At 39.5% G+C, this 21,108-nt stretch overlaps 1 protein-coding gene and 1 non-coding gene across 3 annotated transcripts in view; both read right to left on the reverse strand.

Annotated features, from left to right (window-relative positions):
- The window catches only part of COL24A1 (collagen type XXIV alpha 1 chain), a 245,139-nt gene that overhangs the window by 65,110 nt on the left and 158,921 nt on the right, over positions 1 to 21,108 (reverse strand). For both annotated transcript variants that reach the window (XM_020795023.3, XM_072997896.2), the window contains 6 exons: positions 16,510 to 16,563; positions 12,024 to 12,077; positions 11,300 to 11,353; positions 9,301 to 9,354; positions 6,421 to 6,474; positions 4,009 to 4,116 (listed from right to left, as the gene is read on the reverse strand). In XM_020795023.3, the coding sequence (XP_020650682.3) occupies positions 4,009 to 4,116; positions 6,421 to 6,474; positions 9,301 to 9,354; positions 11,300 to 11,353; positions 12,024 to 12,077; positions 16,510 to 16,563 (378 nt within the window). The remainder of the gene's footprint in view (positions 1 to 4,008; positions 4,117 to 6,420; positions 6,475 to 9,300; positions 9,355 to 11,299; positions 11,354 to 12,023; positions 12,078 to 16,509; positions 16,564 to 21,108) is intronic.
- Positions 264 to 427, reverse strand: LOC140707258 (U1 spliceosomal RNA). Its single transcript, XR_012087178.2, has one exon. It is a non-coding gene; the product is annotated as a U1 spliceosomal RNA (small nuclear RNA).

A 21,108-nucleotide genomic window follows, 5' to 3' on the forward strand; every position in this document is an offset into this window, starting at 1 on the left:
CTTATGGAGCGAATAGTGTAAAAAAGGGTTCAGCCACCATCACCCAGAAGCCTCCCACTGCCATGTTGGGAGGCCTCTGAACAGGCACCAGAGGCTGCTCGCCATGGCAGCTGCATTGGACCTCGCCACTCTGCCATCTGCACTGCTGGCTTTCAGGATCTGCCTCCTGGAGCCCACCTCCAGGCCTATGGCAGCAAATTTAAATGGCAGAGGACAATGAAAACAGCCAAGGACCGAAAGGGAAAGAGTGATTCTAGAAAGACCAGGGTAAAGCACAAACACAGTTCCCCACTACCACAAATTATGCAGTTGATTTCCCCACATTTGGGGAAATTACAGGGATCGGCACACCTCAAGTGCAATGGATGAGCCTCATGCTGGGAAAACCACTTTCATGATCATGGTATCTCCCCTGCCAGGTAAGTATGAGTTGGAGTGGCCCCTGCACCTCCTGCCACCTTCTGTGCCCTGCCCCCCCAAGGCATGGTGACCCCCCCCCGGCTGTACCTCCCACTCAGAACAGGGCTGCACAGCCCCAGTCCCGCCAGAGGCCAAGAGAGCTCCTCAGTGTTTTGGGGTGCCCTGCGGGACCCCCATCAGGGGCCGGGTGTTCCTCCCACAATCCTCCAGTGCACAGATATTAGCATACCTAATGTGCGGGGAAGGCAGGGAAAGCGGGAAATTCAAACGTTCAGTTAGCAAAGAGGCTGCTTGTCTGCTTCCTCACTCGCCCAAGTGGTTAGAGAGCTGGGAGAGAGACCTGGGACTCCCTGGGACTGCCTGGTATTGTCATTTTAAAATGTAAAATTTAGTTTAAAAGCTGCTTGTTTTGGGTTAAACCATGCTTGGGTGAAAAGGTGTTCCGTTTGAGTTGAAACCTGCTTGTGTAGAAACATGCATGCTTGCTTTAAAAGCTGCTAGTTTTACTTTAAAAGCTGCTTGTTTGGGGTTAAACCATGCTTGGGTGAAAAGGTGCTCCATTTGAGTTGAAACCTACTTGTGAAGAAACATGCATGCTTGCTTTAAAAGCTGCTTGTTTTGGGTTAACTCGTGCTTGGGTGAAAAGGTGCTCCATTTGTTATAGTTTATTAAATATTTTATTACACTATTTGGTTGAGAATATTTTTTCCTATTTTCCTCTTCTAAAAATTAGGTGTATCTTAAGCTCAGGTGTGTCTTATGAAGCGAAAAATACTGTATATAACTTTAATGTTGACAACAAAGAAATTTACATTGATTTTTTTGGGGTAAACCTTGGTTCAATCACCAATCCAAATGCAGCCAAGAAATTAGAAGGAGGCTGATACTCAGAAGGACAGCAATGAAGGAATAACAAAAAGTAGTGAAGTAAGGGTGTGTCGCAGGAGTCCAAGACCAAGCACATCCATACTCTTGTATTCCCTATCACCATGTACGGGTGTGAAAACAGGACAGTAAAGAGAGCTGGCAGAAAAAACACCTGATCCATTTGAGATATGGTGCTGGAGGAAAGCTTTGCAGATACCCAGGACTGACAGAAAGATGAACAAGTGGGTCCTAGAGCAAACCAAGCCCGATTTATCTCCAGAGGCAAAAATCATGAAACTGAGACTGTTCTACTTCAGGCACATCATGAGAAGGCAAGATTGTCTGGAAAAGACAATAATGCTGGAAAAGGTTGGAGGTAGCAGTAAAAGAGAAAGACCAAATATGCGTATAAGATGGATCAACTCCCTAAAGGAACCACAGGTTTGAGTTTACAACAGCTGAGGAGAGGAAAGGACATTTTGAAGATTGCTCATTCATAGGGTTGCCAAGTTGGAGGCAGTTTGGTGGCACATAACAAGCACATTTTGGATATGTAAAGACTACCACCCTCTCTGTGATTTTTCTGCTGAATGTCTACTGCAGAGGACAGAAGCTTTGTACAGGACAGTTGGCAGATCTTTGGGGCCCAATCTGGGCATTTTTCTCCAATGAGGTGGACACCCTATAAATTGATACCTTTGTTACGTCTGTCTCATGTAGAGTTTAAAACTTCCTTTTGTCTTTCTGAGATTCTGACTTCACGAGCCATGGCTACCACATCTGGTTCAATTCTGGAACTTTCTGCTTGGACCCCACGTTTAGTGCCATCATTGCCTAATCAAGAGTTCTTAGAATTCAAAAAGTCACTTTATCTTACCTTAATTATACAGTAAAGCTATTGCATAACCCATAACTTTGCTTCTATGTGTATTAAATTATTCTTACGCACTTACAGTGAAGATGAATTGCATCATATATGAATATACAAAATTACTAGTAAGCAATGCAGACAAGGTGCCAGAGTTTATTAGTCAACAAAGTTAGACAAGCCACTTTCTCTTAATCCACTAGGTGAGTGCCAAGTGGGCTTGTGATAAGATGTATGCTATTAATGAGAATATAAGGACAGCACACGAGACTACATGTTTTAGCTAAATTTATGGAAACAATGAATGGTTAGACAGTTGTTGGAAAATAGCCTTTTTAAGACATATAGTACATAGTACATGGGATTATCACAATCAAGGAAACACTACAATGAACAGACATTTACAGTGCAGTCCTAGGCACGAATACTCAAAATTAAATTACTAAATTAAATGGGACTTACTCCTCCTAGGACAATGTATAGGATTACAGAAATAAATGGATGGCTCTTCTAATATCTCTTGAAGGCCTACATTTTAAAGCATACTCTGGGTTGTACAATTTTTTTAAAGAAATAAGATATGGAAAACTACTTGATTTTGAGGAAAACACAAATTTTCCCATCATTTGATTTCATGACAACATTGTAACAAGCAGCCCAGCTCTGTTCACTAGCCAATGTTTTGCTGGATTAAAGCTTTAGTATGTAAGAATCTATTTTGAGACCACAGCTTATTCACGGGATTGGGAGAGGCTTTTTATGTTAAATAAACATTGAAAACAGGGAATATAAATCAATGTGTACTTCCTGTTTTTGTACTTTTGTGTAATGTCTGAAAGAGGGAAAATAAGAAAACATAGAGTACAAATACAAGTGCTGTTGTCATTCTGACACATACTTAATTCTCCACAACCATCCAAAGTGTGGCTGCCAGAAGAAGTGCAAACTGTGAGACAGAATTCCATCCAATTATATTTGGTGTGGAATCAACAGCTTGTTTCTTATGAACTTTCAACTATTATAACCTTGCTTATGATTTTCAAGGTCCACACAACTGTTGCATATTTCTCACTTGACTGTGGAAGTAGTCCTGATGCCTCCAGCAAGGTAGTGCTCCTTCACATCTTCCCAATGCTCAAACCTCAGTAATCTGGTTTTCTAGAAAATATACCATATTTTCCTGTTTATAAGACGCCCCCTACACTTTTCTAACCCCAAAATTAAAAAAACGTAGCTTTGAATATTCAGCATCTGGGCTCAGAACACTCGGACACTGAGTCCCCATTGCATATGAGCCTGAGCCTACAGGTTCCACCTCAAATGAGGTGTGTTCCAGTTGGTTTGTTCAGCATCAGCTGATGCCAGTTCCACAAGGCTTGTGATTGGAGGAAGCTAAGCCTTGTGATTGAAGGAAGCTATTTACAGAGGCAAGGTATGGCCCATTTTGTTATCTCCATGTTCTCAGCTTACTTCCATGTATAAGATGCCCCTCAATTTTTAATGTAATGATTTTAGGAAAAAGTAGCATCTTATACACGGAAAAATATGGTAGTTGCATTCTTTCTCTTGCACCTGTCAACTCATGCAGCAGCTGTAGTAGTGGGTAGTGCACACAGTGTGTATATAAAATGTTAATGGCTCCTACTGGACACTATCTGTGACTTCACTGGTGATGAGCAAAATAATTCACTCCTCCCCTTCCTTGTGCTGTATTATGATCATGTGAAAACATTTATTTTATAGTTTCATGCTTTCTTGAGCAATCCCTTGCTACACTACTGAAATGAGGTACACTTATAGAGCAACAATAATTACATTTTTGTTAACAGTGCTGTAATGCTGTGATTACTTACAGGGATGCCCCTTATGCCAGGTGCACCTATAAGGCCTGTAACTCCTAGAATCCCAGTGTCTCCTTTTTCACCATCTTCTCCAGGTAATCCCTTGTCTCCTGTACTCCCCTAAAGTACATACACACATAAACACAGGTCAAAATGGTAGCCACTATTTTATTAAAAATAACCACTGCAGAAAAAAAAAAGTTATTTTAATGGAAGCGCTTTCTTTGAATAAAGCCTAGACCAGGAATTGGGTGCAAGGAATATGATACTTTCACCCACGACTCCAACCTACTTTTTTTACATTTGCCATATTTGCAATTCATATGCTAAACTCACTTCAGCTACAATATAAATTTGATTAGAAACCTTTTTTTTTTTTTGCTTTATATACCTCTCTGACAACTTCCACACCTATACATTAAACAGTACACGACAGTTTCAAACCCACTTAGGACATCATGTGTGAAGATGTATGAGGAATGCTGCAGACTTCTTATGAGTTCCTCTTCTGGGTTGACATTTGAATAGTCTTTGCAATATAATCATGTTGCAGCATGATACAAACAACAATCAAACTCTGTGTAGGACTAAGGGCTGGGAGTGGAAAAACATTTATTCTTGTGCTACACTGGAAGACAAATGCAGAAGCAAGAGTAATAAAGCAGGAAGGTGGAGAGGAGGACCAAGATCCTGAATGCTTGTCCTTCTTCTGATGTGCAGAGCAGATATGTATACGTTGCTTTATTAGTGAACAATAAAGAACTAACATGGCTGATCCACAGACAACTAGTTTAGATCAGAAGAGCAGTTCTGGAAAGCGTATCTGGATGTTAGTTCCCCATATTCTGACTGTGTACTGTTGCATGCTGCAGTACACAGCAGGTACTGGAAAAGCTTTACTGGAAAATCAGATTCTCTTTCTCCTTCCATTATCTCTGTAATCAAATGAATGCAGTATAGATTACATGATCTGCCCTTGTCCCTTTCTGATCTCATCATTTTAATGAAGTGGGAGAAACCTATGGTAGCATTGCATCACAATATAAAGTGGAGGTGGGCAACTATGGCCCACCAGATGTTTTCAGCCTAAATATTTACAAACATTCTTGTCTGTGGTGTTGTTTCAACACATCAAGACTTCTTATTGAAAAAATAGTCAACCATGGCAAGGTTTTTCATGCATCAGCTGTATTAGCAAAAAACGTGTGGGGGGGTTGTACAAAATCTTGTATTTCTCATCAAAAATCTTGCATTTTGTGTAAAATAAATTATAAATTATTTCTGTAAAATACCTCAAATAATTTATAATAAACATTCTAATTGGTTAAACCACAATGCATGCCTTAAAGCAGGCATGTCCAACCTGCGGCCCAGGTCAGCTCGTAATGCGGCCCAGTGTAATTTCTTATTTTTAAAGAAATTCCAAAGTTTCAAGTTACACTGCCGGCGATTGTGGCCAGAATGTGGCTGGGGCATGTCACAACGGGGGGGGGGGGGGAGAGGGAAGGAAGTAAGGAGTGGGAGGGGAGGGGACAGGGGGGCTGCGTGACTGCATTGCCCTGTCCCCATCAATAGGTGGACCCCCTCCCAGCCCCATAAAGCCACCAGAGTCGAAGCTGGCAGCCTCTGCTGTCTGAGATCACAGCTGCCGGTAAGCCTGCTTGGAGCGGGGCTGCAGAGGATGGCTAGGGCTGCCCCCCATGTGGCCCAAACCAAATTTTCATCTTCTAATGTGGCCCAGGGAAGGTGAAAGGTTGGACACCCCTGCCTTAAAGCAATGTGTGAATACGCCCAAGGAAGTTCAGGCTAAAGAAATCAGAGGCATGAAATAGAATTTCTAGTTCTGCAGTTAAATCCATAACCAATGGCCCCTCTGGTGGTCTTTGAAGAAGAAGGAGACATTCTGATTGAAACACCTTAATTTGAGTTCATATTTTGTCTTAATTTAGGCCAATCTTAGCCAGGAAAAATGTGTTCTATGCTGCTTCATCTAATTTTTTGTAACAATTTATTTAATTTTTCTCCAGACTTATAAGAAATATTCATCTTAATCCTTCAAATATTTTGTTGCAAGGCCCCTGTGGAGGCTGCAGTAAGTGTGACCAGTAACACTTGGTCAAGCCAGGGAAAAATATACTTGGAGTATATTCCACAGCGTAGTTAGGGCTGACTGCAACAGCTCATGACCAAGGATTGTGTTAGATAGCAACTTATCTGCACTTTTGTCTCTCTGATTTCTTGCTGCAAGTGCAATATTTCTGATATAGTCCACCATCATCAGGATGTAACAGAGTACATCTGTGTACGTCCATGTAGCAACACTATTCTTTTGGCCAAGATTTTCAAATATAAGTTCTTCATTTAAGAACACAGCAGAAAACATTTCACTGTAGCCATTTAACAGTAGTAACTATTAAAATTTACCTTTAACCCATCCTTCCCTTGGACACCTTCTTCCCCTGGTGGTCCGGGCACACCCTATTTTTAAGAAGAAATAAATACACCTGTAGTCATTTCCAAATACTACGATTCCCATACAAATTACACACATTGTACCTTTATTGTTTCTGGCCATAGGCCTTTACAAAGGCAGATTTACATAAAAATGGTTAAAACAAAAGGATGCCCCAGGGGTCAATAAACCCGTTCTGGGAATTGTGGCATAGTGTATAATATCAAAGTCACTATATTCAACATTTAATTAATATTATGAACCTTAACAAATCAAAGCCTCAACTGCCAGAGCAAATTGTGCAACCAAGTACGTAATATACAACTGTGTATCAGCGAGTAGTCTTATTATGATTTCCACTGATTACAGTTGGGATACAGCTGAATAATGGGAGATAAAAATCTTTCTCTGAGGACAGAGTAATAATTAGTGAATTAGGTTTTCAATCTGATTGCAGCCACAGACACATTTCTGCTCCTCCGCCGGGATACCTTTATACAGTGGTGCCTCGCTTAACAACATTAATTCGTTCCAGCGAAATCACTGTAGAGCAAAAATGTCGTAAATCGAAAATAAAAAAAACACTGAAATGCATTTAAACCCATTTATGCGTTCCAATGGGCTAAAAACTCACCGTCCAGCGAAGATCCTCCATACGGCGGCCATTTTCGCTGCCTGTATAGTGAGGAATCCGTCCCTAAGCACAGCGGGGAGCCATTTTGAGCACCCGGCGGCCATTTTGAAAACCCGACGATCAGCTGTTTTGATCGTCGTAATGCGAAGAACCGGTTCCCGAAGCAGGGAACCGATCTTCACAAAACAAAACAAAACAAAACAAAAAAAACCCATTATAAACATCTTTTTTCGATCGCAATTGTGATCGCAAAAACATCGTCATGAAGCGGATTCGTCATAATGTGGGGTAATCGTTAAGCGGGGCACGACTGTACCTCCCTTCATGATATGCTGTGGTCATCTGCTCAAATGTAATTTCTGTGAATGCTCTGCGGATCTGAGGAAAAGTCAGTGACTCAAAGTAACTTGGTTTTGCATGATTCAACTGCAGTGGGGGGTACCAGGTGGGAAAACAGGACCCGACAATAACAGCCCTGTCCTGACTGGCATCAAAGTCGAGAATCCATTTTCTAAGGTCCCGGGAGCCTAGACTGAGGAATTTTTCCAGTGGGAGGTTATAGGCTTTTAGCCAATTTACATCATAGTCAATCTCAATCTATCAGGTCAAAGGCTGATGAAAAATCAATGAAGATGGCATAAAAATATTTGCAAGGCGGTTTGGTGTATTTGCTTTTTATGTGATGTAGGACAAAGGCTTGATCTATTTGTAGTCCTGCCTTTCCTGAAGCCTGCCTGTTCTTCAAAGATGATCTAGTGTTTGCTGTCCCAATCTAAAAGCCTATCCATGAGATATCTAGCATGAAGCTTTCAGGCCACATTAAGAAAACTGATAGGTCTAAAGTTGCCGGGGTCTGGGGGGGTTACCTTTCTTAAAAACTGGCAAAACACTACTGTTTTGCCAGCCTGTAGGGAGATTTCCTGTGTTGTTAATGTAGGAGAAAAGACTGGCTATCGACCACACAATGTCAATAGCAAAGACCTCGGTAGGGATCATGTCTTCGCCAGGAGCCTTGCCTTTCCGAAGACTTAGGATCAAGTCCTCAATTTCTATGGGGGAAACAGGTGGCCATTCAGGGAGATTAGTGGGAGTCATGTGCCATAAAAATGATCAAAACAGTGGCATGTCATCCCCCCAGGACCATTTACGGTGGACCCTCGACTTACAGATCACTCGACTTACAGACTTTCCGAGTTACAGACTTCTCTGGCTGCAAAATTTAGTTTAGACTTGCAGCCGGAGAATCGACCTACAGACCGGGGGGAAAAAAACACAAAATGGAACAAAAATGGCCAGTTACGGATTAATCAGTTTTCAATGCATTGTAGGCCAATGGAGCCTCAACCTACAGACTTTTCGACCTGCAACCACCATTCCAATACGGATTAATTCCGTAAGTCGAGGGTCCACTGTAAAGGCAACACTTTATAGGAGAAGTGAGCCCAGATAGTATATCAGAGGAAGCTGCCTAATCTTCCTTCCTGTAAACTGATTTCTGGTCTTAAAAAGGAGAAGAAACAAGATGGTATAGTCCAGCCAAATCAATGCAGCAGACCTTGAGTGAGTGAATGGTACATGCGAGAGTATAACGGGGTATGTGCAGATGTAAGGAAAAAAGAACAAGGAGGTTAAGGTGATCTGAACCTTGAAATGAGAGCCTCACACAAGCATGTTGTGTGTATCACATCACAATCTGAAGTATGCTTAGTTTGGAAACACTTTTTGTCTATTTAAAACAGCATAGCATTCTAGAATATCTTTCCTTCTACCACCATATCTGGTTGTTTTTTTAAAGCAAAATGGAATAATAAAGCACACTGTAATAATCTGCATATTGTTTCTTCCATAATTAGTCTAAGACTAAAGCTGGGCCTACACGTTGTCCTCTAGAACACTGGTTCTTAACCTTGGGTTACTCAGGAGTTTTGGACTGAAACTCCCAGAAGCCTTCACCACCAACTGTGCTGGCTAGGGTTTCTGGGAGTTGCAGTTCAAAAGCATCCGAGTAACAAAGGTTAAGAACTACTGCTCTAGAAGAAGCATTTTTCTAATGTGAAGATGATTTGTCAACTTGATAATTCACTCACAGATTTTGTTCAGTTATAATGTAAGAAGTTTGCCCTCATAAAGAGCTCAAATTCACCAACCAATGTCTTATTTTGCATTTTAAAACACAACTTGTTTTATTTCCCAAATATACTTCATATTTACCACTTACTCTTAAACCTTGTTCTCCTGATTCTCCAGCATTGCCAACATGTCCAGTATCTCCCTGTTAACAAGCAATATAAGCAACAGAAAGAGATCAAACCTATAGGCTTGACAGTCCAAACAACAACATGGTGCAAACAACAGAGCAGAACGTGATGTTTGGCACAACAGAGGTCTCGTGTTAACAAGCCCAAGCAACAATAACATTTGTCTTTATGTCACTTACATCTAACACATAAACAGTATGGGTATCAACAGAAAAGCCACAAGATAACAGAAATGCAACAAGCCTGTAACTGCTGTACATGTGCTACCTTTCAAGGTTGTGTGTATGCACATTCTTGCAAGATCACTTGGGAACTGTAGCACAAAAGCAAAAGAAAGCAATGTGTTGCACTGGTAGCTATGGGACACATCATTTTCTTTTGAATATGCCAACCTTTCTTCTTTAGTGGCTATTATTGCACATTCTGTAACATGGGCCAAATGGCAATAAAATTCAGTGACAACAAATGGAGCCTTGGACTGTTTCCATCACATGGATTCTCCATGTTCCTGCTTGATATTCTCCACAATCAGTTGTGGCAAGTTACAAGAACATTGCATGAAGGCAAACAGGATTCTGTCTGTTGTATCAAATTATATGAAAACAGCTGAACTTCCAAGTCTCAGACAGAACTTGCTGCTTACAAACACAAGCAAAGAGAACTTGCAAAGGCTATAGAAAAAAGCAGCCAAGGCACATGATGTTCCTAAAGATATATACATATTTAAAAAGATAGCAGTACATCCAGAGGATTTTTCTAAGCAAGCTTGAGGATGGCTTCAGACTAATCTCCAAAATAATGGACAGGTTACTATTATAAGAAGAACAAAGTATCTTTTAACACCTTGAAGACTAATAAATTTCATTTAGCATTAGATTTCACAGACTGTCACCCACTTCATCAGATGCATCATGTTATTTCAAACTTTGATAACTGTCCCTTTAGTATGGGTCTCCTAGATTGGCGAGGCTTTCTGTAACAAAAAATGACTTCTTTCTGGATGTTGTACAGAACCCTCCATCTCAGCATCCAGAAGGACAGCTATATTGTAGTTTCAGAAGCCCTGATAAAGAATTTAAGGAAATGCCTAGTTTCCTTTGGTCTTGGAAAATTTATACTTTTGAGGACTGCAGAATGGGGGCTGGGAAAGTCACAGACATTGGAAAATTGCCACCAACCATCCTGGTGGTTGTGGAAGAACTGGTAGTGGCAATTCTCAGACTCTCTCTAATCCTGCTGCCGCAAAACGAGACCATATATAGTATTTCTGTAAACTCTTTAGTGAGATTTCTGCCTATATGTATTATAAATATGACACATGTTTATACTACATATAAATATAATGCAAACAATAAGAAAACATAATAAAAGCCTTTGGGTTTTGCTAGGATAGGTTATGAACCTTCTCCTGGGCTTAGATAATGTCTGGAACAGCTAATTGTGGGGGATGATTGGTGATCTACCTAGAGCCTTAAACATCACCTTGGGTTATGTGTTTTGCTTCATAGGGCAGCAGTTTCTGTGCATGATGGATTAAAAATGGATTAAAGCTAAACTCTGTTCCATGCACGCAAAGAACCAGTTTTTTTAAAAAAATTGATTTGGAGAAAAACATTTAGGAAAATTATGTTTATGTTACATTCATTTGGAACACTGCTAGCTGCCAAATTTGCACTTTGAAGTATGAGTTTTGCTAGGGTGTCTACTGTCTCCTATTTAATAACACCATTTCTATCAATAGAGTACCCACAACAGTCATAGGGAATTGTGTTTAAGACAATCATATGCCACTTTAATTGATGTCACAAGCCATCCAGGGCAAAAAGGACAAACAAATATGGAATTGTGACATAATCAAATGTGACCTGAAACATCAGAATGAATGTCAGGGCACCCCTTTCGCTTCTATTCCTCTTCCAAATTGTAGCCCCCCAACAGGGCACTCCAACAATCAATCACCTTTGTGCCTGGTTCTCCTTGTGGTCCTGGTTCTCCTTCTGGGCCAGGTGGTCCCTGTATTAAAAACATACTTAAGATCATTCACTGTTCATCACTAAATGCTTCCCAATATAAAAGAGGCAAGAGACTTATATGATCAGGGTGGAATTAAAACCATTTCCCCTATCGTGAGCTTGCCTTAGCATAATATCACCTCAGTACCCCTTATGGAACCTGAAATACCCTGCTGTGTTTTATCTCTGTATGTCTTATCTAACTCAGTGCAGTACTGGCAAGAAAGATATTCATTTCTGCTTATTGTTAGGACTTGTTTTGTTTGTTGGAGGGCCACCCGCTACACTTCCAATTCATCTGTGCTGCAGGAGAGAGAGACATTCTTAGGTTCTTGCCTCAGCAATGGGCTTCCCTTGATGGTAGTCAACTGAAGGACTTAACAGGGAAGCATTCTGACTCACATTCAGTTTTCCCCTGCCACCTTGGAATTCCTAGATTTATTTGAAATATGTATATTAAAAACAGACATTCTTCAAAAATTTAGACATTCTTTTTCAGTGACCTGACACCACACCTACACAACAATTAGCACTTATAATACCTTCTGGCCACTAGGTAGACTGTGGAAGTTAGTGGAAGCCATAGTGCAGTAGTTTAGTGTAGTGAGAAGCTTTCCTATAATAGACTCCTTTGTCAATTTTAAAAATAAAATAAAGATAAGGTTACTCACCTCAAAACCGATTTCTCCTATAGGACCAGCATCACCCTGTTGTCCCCTTGGTCCCTACAATTAAACAAAACCTTATGTGTGCACGCCATCCAATATTTCTTTCACAAAATGTAGCACAGTATGTACTAAGGGGATTCTACTGTTGTGAAAGAAAATAAACAGTTGCTTTTCACATTTTTAATAGCTATACCAGGAACATTTAGCGCCCATCAGAACATATGAGTTCTTTTGTCCATCTTCAAGATTAATTTCTGCTTTGGATTAGACTAAGCTTGTATTTACATCCTCTCTTCATATTAATTAATATAGACTCTGCTTACAGATGACTTAATTTACTCTCTGATTTGTTTTGCTGAATGTTCTACTGTCTAGCACAAAATAATGGGAAAGCAATTATGGTATGAAAAAAAATCTGCAATGCCAGGAAAAGCTGAAAGCAGCAGCAGAAGGGGAAGACCAAATAGGAGACAGTTTGCCTCCATAAAATAAGACCTAGCCTTGAATATACAGAAGCTGAGTAGAGTTCTTGAGGACAGCACATTTTGAAGGTCACTCATGCATAGGGTTGCCATAAGCTGGAAGCAATTTCATAGAATGTAACAAGAAACCCTTTCCTTTAAAGAAGAGTAAGAGTGTGCCCTATGCTGCAAAAATAATAAAAACAAGCCTTCAATCTATCACCAGGCTCACTCTAACTTAATTGCTATATACTTCGTTTTCCACATTAACAACAGACACTCTCATACTAGTCTTTTCTTCTTAGTACTTACACTTATTTCTCTTGGAAAATATGAACATCTATCATTCCAAACCTTTGCCATTCTGTATATTTCCATTGCTGCCTAACAGCTAGATTACAGTGGTGCCCATTTGACAACGATAATCCGTTCCAGGAGAATCGCTGTTAAGCTATATCGTCATCAAGCGGAAAAAAAAACCCTATTGGAATGCACTGAAAACCGGTCAATGCATTCCAATAGGGAAATACCTTATAGACCAGCGAAGATTGCCCATAGAGAACTGCCGATCAGCTGTTCAAAATCACTGTAATGCGAAGCTTCCCTCCGGAAAGCAGTCATTTTGAGAAGGGAGGGAAGCCATTTTGCAGAGGTAAGCCATTTTGCGGAGCCGGGAAAAAAATCATATAGCGAACAAATGGTTCGCGAAACAGGCTCCTAACTGATGTCAAGCAGACTCCCCCCATTTTAACCATCATTTTGCGATCACAATAGCGATCACAAAAATGTCATTAAGCGATTTCAACATCATGCGGGGTAAGCGTATAGTGAGGTACCACTGTACTATGAAATGTTGAAGCTTTCCAAACACAGGAAGCAGTTCCTTGCCCAGTCTGCCTTTGTGATAACTAAAGGGCTGCATTTCTGTTCAACGTCTTTCCTGGATGTGTCTTCCACATGAATCCTCCCTAACTCCAGGGCACTGCTGTGGGGAAAATTTAGCTGTGAGCAGGGTTCCACAGGGTCTGCAGGGTCTTCATTGTTATCATGACAGTTTACCCATTTATTAATTTAAGTTTCCTTTTCTCCCATAACTTCATGTGTGTGACACATTGCTGACATTGGCATTTCAGTGGAAAGCATATGGTCTCTTCTCCTGCTCTGAAAAGAGAAGACGGGGTCCACACATGGAATCTTGTGAATGGGAAGGTCTTTAGGAATGTGCCTACCACAGCTTGGAGGCCAATGTGTCTGCCCCATTCCCAGGTTTGTATATATGTGCATGTGGAGAACATTCCATTGCTTCACACACTATTTAATCCATGCTCTATTTGATTTTATAATATATGGTCTGGGGAGGACATCAGGCAGCAAGCAGGCTGGAGATTAGACCCTACAATGTCTACCAAACCTGTGACCAATAAAGTTGTGGCCAAATGGTGAACCATCACAAAATGGTTTGTTCATCTTCTGCCCCCTCCCTCTTCACATGCATCACCACTGAAGGGCATAATCTTCACCACACCACCCCTACAATGTCTATAAAAACTGACAAGTTGTTTAAAAGTTTCCTATGCTATATTTCTAACAATATATGACAATTCCTTTGTCTTCTTTCATAACCCTCAACAGTTTTAATAGTAGAGAAATGATGGATGCAGAAAGTATCTCAGAATAACCCCTTAAGTAAGAATTCCAACTTCCAAACACTTTAGGCAAAATAAAATATTACAGACACACTGATACCTGCTTTATACTCCGGTCATAAGAGTGCCTTCCCTTTCTAATTTTTTTTAAAAATTCTTTTTGGTCAACTCATGACAAGATAAGTCTAAGTGAAATATTAAGAAAGTAGCAATTCAGGGAGAAGTGACTTTCCACAAAACTATTTTCTCTGCGTAGATCATCCCCCTGAAGACATTGTTTGCGCTTTTGACTTGCATACATGATTTCCCTTAACGGAAAAAAGGAGGTGTTAACCGGGGGGGGGTGTTGGGAGTACTGTTGTTGACACTCCAGTACCATGATCTCTGTCTGAACTGGAAGAAGCACCGCTGCTATCTGTGAAAAGTTAGAAAGAAAGGAGGTCTGATCATGGACCTCACTTTCTTGTCTCACAAAGCAGCTTCACATTTTGACTGAAAGTACCATCTGTCTCCTCAAAATAGCTGTTACAAGAAAATGGATCACATATCACCACAACAATACTAAGAATTTTACAAGACAGCATTGTTCTCACATGGTAAAACAGTAAGCAATGAAACTGATTAACAGAAACCTATTATCTTCTTTTTAAAAAACTTTGTAGATGCGTATGTTCAAATGCCACATCATTTGCCTTAGATTCACACCAATTCCTCCCCCAAAACATAGTGCATTTGAATAGAACTACATAATCTCCCAGAATTTATTATAATGTTGAAATTCAGGTTTTCAGCACTCCCAGTTTTAGTGAAGAAAGGAGTGGAAAGTACATGAATTATTCACAAGCTTCGCTGGCAGAGAGGTAATGCTTGTTTGATTTTCTTTTTGTTTTCAGACATCTAAACTCTTGCAATTCTGATATTCCCTTGCTATGCTCCAGATTCTATGCATAGGTATAGAGATGGAGAATACCCACAGCAAAACAACATATGCAGCAGGACAAAACACTATGAAAAATATGGAGTTCTGAGCCTAAATGGAAGGAAGGAAGGAAGGAAGGAAGGAAGGAAGGAAGGAAGGAAGGAAGGAAGGAAGGAAGGAAGGAAGGAAGGAAGGAAGGAAGGAAGGAAGGAAATCCTCCATAAAAATGTGCATTGATACCAAGAATGCATTGGAATCATGCCATTCCAACTTTAAAATAAACCATGCCGTACTGCATTTGCTAGCTCTTCAGAACTAAGAGTGCAAATGCATTAAGTGATATTGGTCCAATATGTAAAGTTTTGAATCTTTTTTATCTCACTTCTTTAGGACCAATACAGTTAACATTAGAAAACAAAAAGTCTGCCAGCAATGCTTTTAATAAGCCCCCCTTTAAAGCTCATGGACTGATGCAATGGTTTTATTACAGCTTTGAAATACAAAGGGGTGTATAAATGAGAAAGATATCACTAGTAACTGATCAACAGTAATGTTTCTAAAACATGAAACACATTTTAAAAATCTGAATTTCTGCATTAAGAAGAAATCTACGTGACAACACAATTGACTGCAGAGCTGCTTTAGTGTCATGTAGCTTAGACTCTAAGCATTCAGCCAAACATTTTTCTATACTGTTCCCACGGAGCTCAGACAGGGTTGGCACAGATACTTCTATCTCATGACTCTACTGGAAAATCAGTAGGCCAGACCTATAGCAAACAATATTGGGAACTTTTCCAGCAGTAATGGGAAGTCAGGTAAGCAGCAGGTAGCCAACATTAAGACTGTAATGGCAGGTATGACACTTAGGTGAAATCTCTCTTATGCTACATTTAATGCTACTTCCCCATTTAAGGCTAAACAGAAACATCCTCTTGCATTGAGCAGTTGATAAGCAAGGTATAAAAGTTACTCCCGAGCTGCTGTGGAGAGAGAGGGAGGCTATCTGACAGTCTCACCGCTATGGATGAAATCCCCAAGAAATGAAGGGAGTAATCCCCCCCCAACAACCTTATTTTGTTCTTACAGGAAAGAAGGAAAACTATAATATATCCCCCCCCCCCCCGTTGGAGGAGATTACAAGAGGTTTTGTGAATTGCTTACATCTTGGTACTTTTCTGTGAAAAATTTTCAGAAGTGTTTTTTGTACAACCTCCATTCTATTTTGTGCAATATATAAGGCTAGAATTCTGTTTGGGATTACTTCAAGTGGATCCAAATTTGCAGCAGCAGTTGCGGCTACTGGGCAAGTTGCTGATTGTGTGATCTGATGCATGACTGGCACCTTCTCCAAACAATCATCACCACTTCTGCAATCAGTGCTGCTCATGGTGAAGAAAAGTTCCCAGGAAACTCCACAATTCATTTAAGAGTGTTATTGAACAGTATGGGAAACAACTTACTGGTTCACCTATGGGACCCATGTCCCCTGTGTTTCCAGGAGGACCAGACAAGCCCTAAAAATACAAAATTAACAAGGAAAAAAGCATTTTCAAAATCCATATGTAAAAGTTGTTTGATTCATTGGCCTGCACATCTAAAACAGGAAACCCATTTATTGACAATTGTTCTTCTCAGCTCATAAATATGTATCTGTAATCAGTACTGATGTTTAACTGGCTAAGTGGTTTAAAAATCTCTCCATTTTGATAAGCAGTTTCCTTAGTAGTCTTTGAGTACACAGAAATGCATATATACAGAGATTATGCTTGCAATCCTGCAAACCAGTAGTTCCCAATCTTGGTCCCCAGATGTTCTTCTATTAAAACCTCAGAAGCCTTCACCACTAGCTGTACTGGCTAGGATTTCCAGGAGTTGTAGTCAAAGAACATCTGGGGATCCAAGGTTGGGAACCACTGCAGATTGTTACTTTACTTATCTGTAGACATGTACAGGATTGCACTGTCAATGTCTCAAAGCAATTACAGTCAATGTAAGATCAGCCTGGCGCCAGAAAATGACATAAAGTCAAATTTGGCTCAGTTTCATTGCTACACCTGTTGCCTTAACTCCAAAAAAACCCTGTAAGTACAGAAAACATACAATACTATTAAAGGAAAACCTTCTTCAATAGTAGCATAATTTTAAGTTTCAAGCTGTAGAAAAAGAAAATGTATTTCGAATCACATTCTACTCCAGTAATTTTGTATAAACCACACAAGACACATACCAATGAAGGTTTCTAAATATTAACAGAGTTTGTGGATTAAATCCAACTTTTAATTCCAAATAAGGCTAGACCCACTGGATGAATGGAGCCTCTTAACACTTCTCAAAGTTCCACAAATGTGATGAGTGTAATCTATTTCGGGCTAACAACTGGATCTAGCCCTTTACTGAATATAGTGAATATTTTTGGGGAGGGGTGACATTCAGAGTGATAATCCAGTAAAATTGATTTTGTAGTTCAAATTGTAAACTGAGATATATTATGAAAAAAGCAAGAAAATAAACAAAAACAAACAAAAACTTACCAAAATCACAGAAGCATAAACAGCTATACAGTGGTGCCTCGCAAGACAAATGCCTCGCAGGACAAAAAAGAAAAACTTGCAAGACAAATGGTTTTAGCAATGGGGTTGATGACTCGCAAGAAAAATGTTCCTATGGCTATGCTTTGCAAGACGAATGATTTCCATTTTTTGTTCCTGCCTCACATTTGCTGATTTTTAAATGTTTTTTCTATGATGTTTAAAAAGTTAAAGTTTTTTGATTGAAATTTTTAAAATCCTCTGCTCAATATGTATGGCTTTAAAGAGCACTTAATAAACCTTTTGTAAACCAAATTTGACTTTGTTCTGACTTTTTTTGCCCATAGGAATACATTAATTAGATTTCAATGCATTCCTATGGGAAAATGCATTTCGCAAGATGAATTTTTCATAAGACAACATTAACAGCGGAACGAATTAAATTCGTCTTGCGAGGCATCACTGTACTGCAATGAATCTAGATGTGTATTTGTGTAAGTTTCACAGGAGGCTATTGAATTGTGCACCAACAGCTGTCTTGATGGCATCACCTTATTGGGGAATGCTCTTATCAAGTACCATCTTTATGTCTTTTTGATACCAGGCAAAGGCGTCTGCATTTTCTGTTTTATTTTGTCTTTAATTTCACTTAAACTGTTTTACCATAACAAGTGTGTTTAATATTTTTATATTGCTTTTTCATATTTTCATGTTGTTTTTAATGTGCCTCAATTTTTACAAATTGCCATAGAAATCTGGCTGAAAGACAAGCTCTACATCCTATGTGCAAATAAACATGTACATATATACATAACTCCTCCTTTACGTCAAGGCAGGTTTTGCACAATTTGAAGTAACTACACGGACTCGACATTATTTACCTAAATATTCACGTACACCTTTTAAAAGAAAAGCTTGCCTCACCTTGCTGCTCAAGGATATATATTTTTTCTTTTGTTATGTGTCCTACTAATGTGCTCTGGAGAGGACAATCCAGCTTCGCATATAGCGTCAACGTCCTCCATACAAAGCACATTACCATAGTCTCTCGAGACTGAAGGATGCCTATGAGATGAGGTTTACCTCATAAGGTGTTTGTGAACTAGTCTGCTGTATTTCCTCTCTCTACCAACTTGCATAATATTGGGGCACACTGCTGGAATTATACATTTAGGGTACTCATGTTGGCAGAATGGCAATACCATGGCAGCAGTAAAGTTGTTTCCCACTGTGCCCATAAAATAATCATCCAAACAAAGTCAGAGGGAGAGATTTGTTGCTAAGCACAAAATATGAATATCAGGCACCTAATATTTATGCATTCAGGGCAAACATGCAAAGCACTCATAAGGTCTTAGAACTCCAAAGACAAGACTACCCCCCCCAAAAAAGTTATAAACAATACTATATGCTTTCACATGGGACAGTAAGCGAAGATTCTGACAAAAATGTACTGTTACAAAATTGGTTACCACTTTGCTTGTTCCACTACTGTAAATAGATGAACAAAAGGCTTTTTTTCCTTTTACCATCATAGGGACCATGCTTGCTGATCCTTTCACAAGATAGGATCACAGAGCACAGTTTGTCCTTAGTTAACAAATCTCAGTTTGTTTGGAGCATTAAACCAGGACCCTGGGGGCAAAACAGGAACAATTTTGGGGCCAAATGGAGAGGGGCATCACCCCAAATCTTTTGGGGTGATGCCCCTCTCCATTTGGCCCAAGAATCTTTTGAAGAGACAACTCCTTTCCCAGCAACAAGCCACCTATGTTCCAGACAATACATTAAACAAAGCATATCCAGGTTACTTACATGCAATCTGGATTAGGGGCATGCACACTTACTTGTGAGCAAAAACAAAATATACCATAAACTTCATGCTATACTGTATATTTAACCTACTGGAGAAGTTTAGTCTTGAGCTCAAATAAATATTTGAACTAGATAGGATATTATGAACTAAAACTTCAGAACTTAAAGATAGTAGAAAGGATGTAGGACCAGGCATCCTCCTGTTAAGAGCAGGCTGGAGAAACAGCGCAGAATTTCTGCTCTAATTAATTACAACACATACAGCAATGCTTCTCATAACTCATTTACACCTTTTTCTGACATTTACTTAGCATGCACTCTTCACATACTGTATTTCATACTTTCTAGTGAATACTATGTTTCTAGTGAATACTATGTTTCAAAAATTCGTGAAGTGGATATAATAAAGATAAGATTTCTGTTCCTCTGGCAAGCAACAGGAAGGGGGCAGCAGACTTCTAAATTAAAAAATAACAAAACTTAGAAGTCATATTATCTTCTTTGTATTCCACCATAGTTTAAGAATATTCCTCTTCCAGCAAGCTTAATATTCTCTAGCTGTTTTAAGTTATCAGCTTCTTTTTAATGTTGCTTTTTTATTACTACTGTGTTAATTAATTTCATTCTCTAATAGTTCTGATTTTTAAATTATTTTTGTGTTGTAAATTGGTTTTGTTTGCTTCTCTGAACACCTCTATTGGCCAGACAAAGCAAGTTATATATTTTAAAGATAAAATAAAAACATCAAGAGAATTAGTCTAACAGTATATTGCACATGTTTATTTCAAGTGTGTTTGTCCTATTTTTTTCTTTTAAAATGTGCATGTTGCATATTCTTCCACCTTTTCAAAATAGTTAACAGTGGACACCATTCAGCCTGCATGCATGCTGGCCTGGTACACAATCAAGAATCTCAGCAGGGACTCATTAATTGCCAGCTAGTAATGACTGAAATGTTATGCCTTTTGCCTTCCATGTGCATAAGAAAGCAATAGGATTTCAGCTACTGATTCAATGGGTCTGTGCTAGCAATTGAATTTTGGCCTACATATCCGAACATAACATCTACCTTCCTATATTTGACCAAGGCCTATTTAGTTCTGGATTTTGTCTTCAACAGCAATATTCACAAGTAGGACATGTCAGGCAAAAAAAACAAAAAAACATTGTGGCACCTCAAGGACCGACTGCTATATTTGTATGTGAGCCTTCATGGACAAATCCATGTCTGAAGAAGTGGACTTGTCCACAAACACTTACATTAAAATACAGCAGTAAGCCTTTAACATGCCACAACATTCTTGTCGTCTTTATCTTTTTTTAACTGTTTTGGTTTTGTCTGACATGCTAGCAAAGACTAACGTGGCTACCTCTTCTAAAAATAGGACATGGTGACCCTTTTATCTTCAAGGATGTCACGGCCATTTGAGTCCCAATCTATGTATATTTAGAGTTGGGATTCAGTTTTGTCCAACTGCCACACCTTTTGATTTGTTTGCAATGTTCTTGCCAACCATTGTCACTGCTTCGCTTTCTGTATAGACTTTAAACAAAATCTGTATCAAAACAGTATTTCTAATATGGGTTCCACAGATCTACATTCACAACTGTGCAAGGATTTTTTTATTCCTTTTTGAGTACCTGAATCCTCTTTAGGCAGCATCCCAGATTGTTTGACACACTCATAGACATACAGTTGTTTCTAATAACGCAAAC

The sequence above is a fragment of the Pogona vitticeps genome, chromosome 4 (genome assembly GCF_051106095.1).
Source record: "Pogona vitticeps strain Pit_001003342236 chromosome 4, PviZW2.1, whole genome shotgun sequence".
Taxonomy (NCBI): domain Eukaryota; kingdom Metazoa; phylum Chordata; class Lepidosauria; order Squamata; family Agamidae; genus Pogona; species Pogona vitticeps.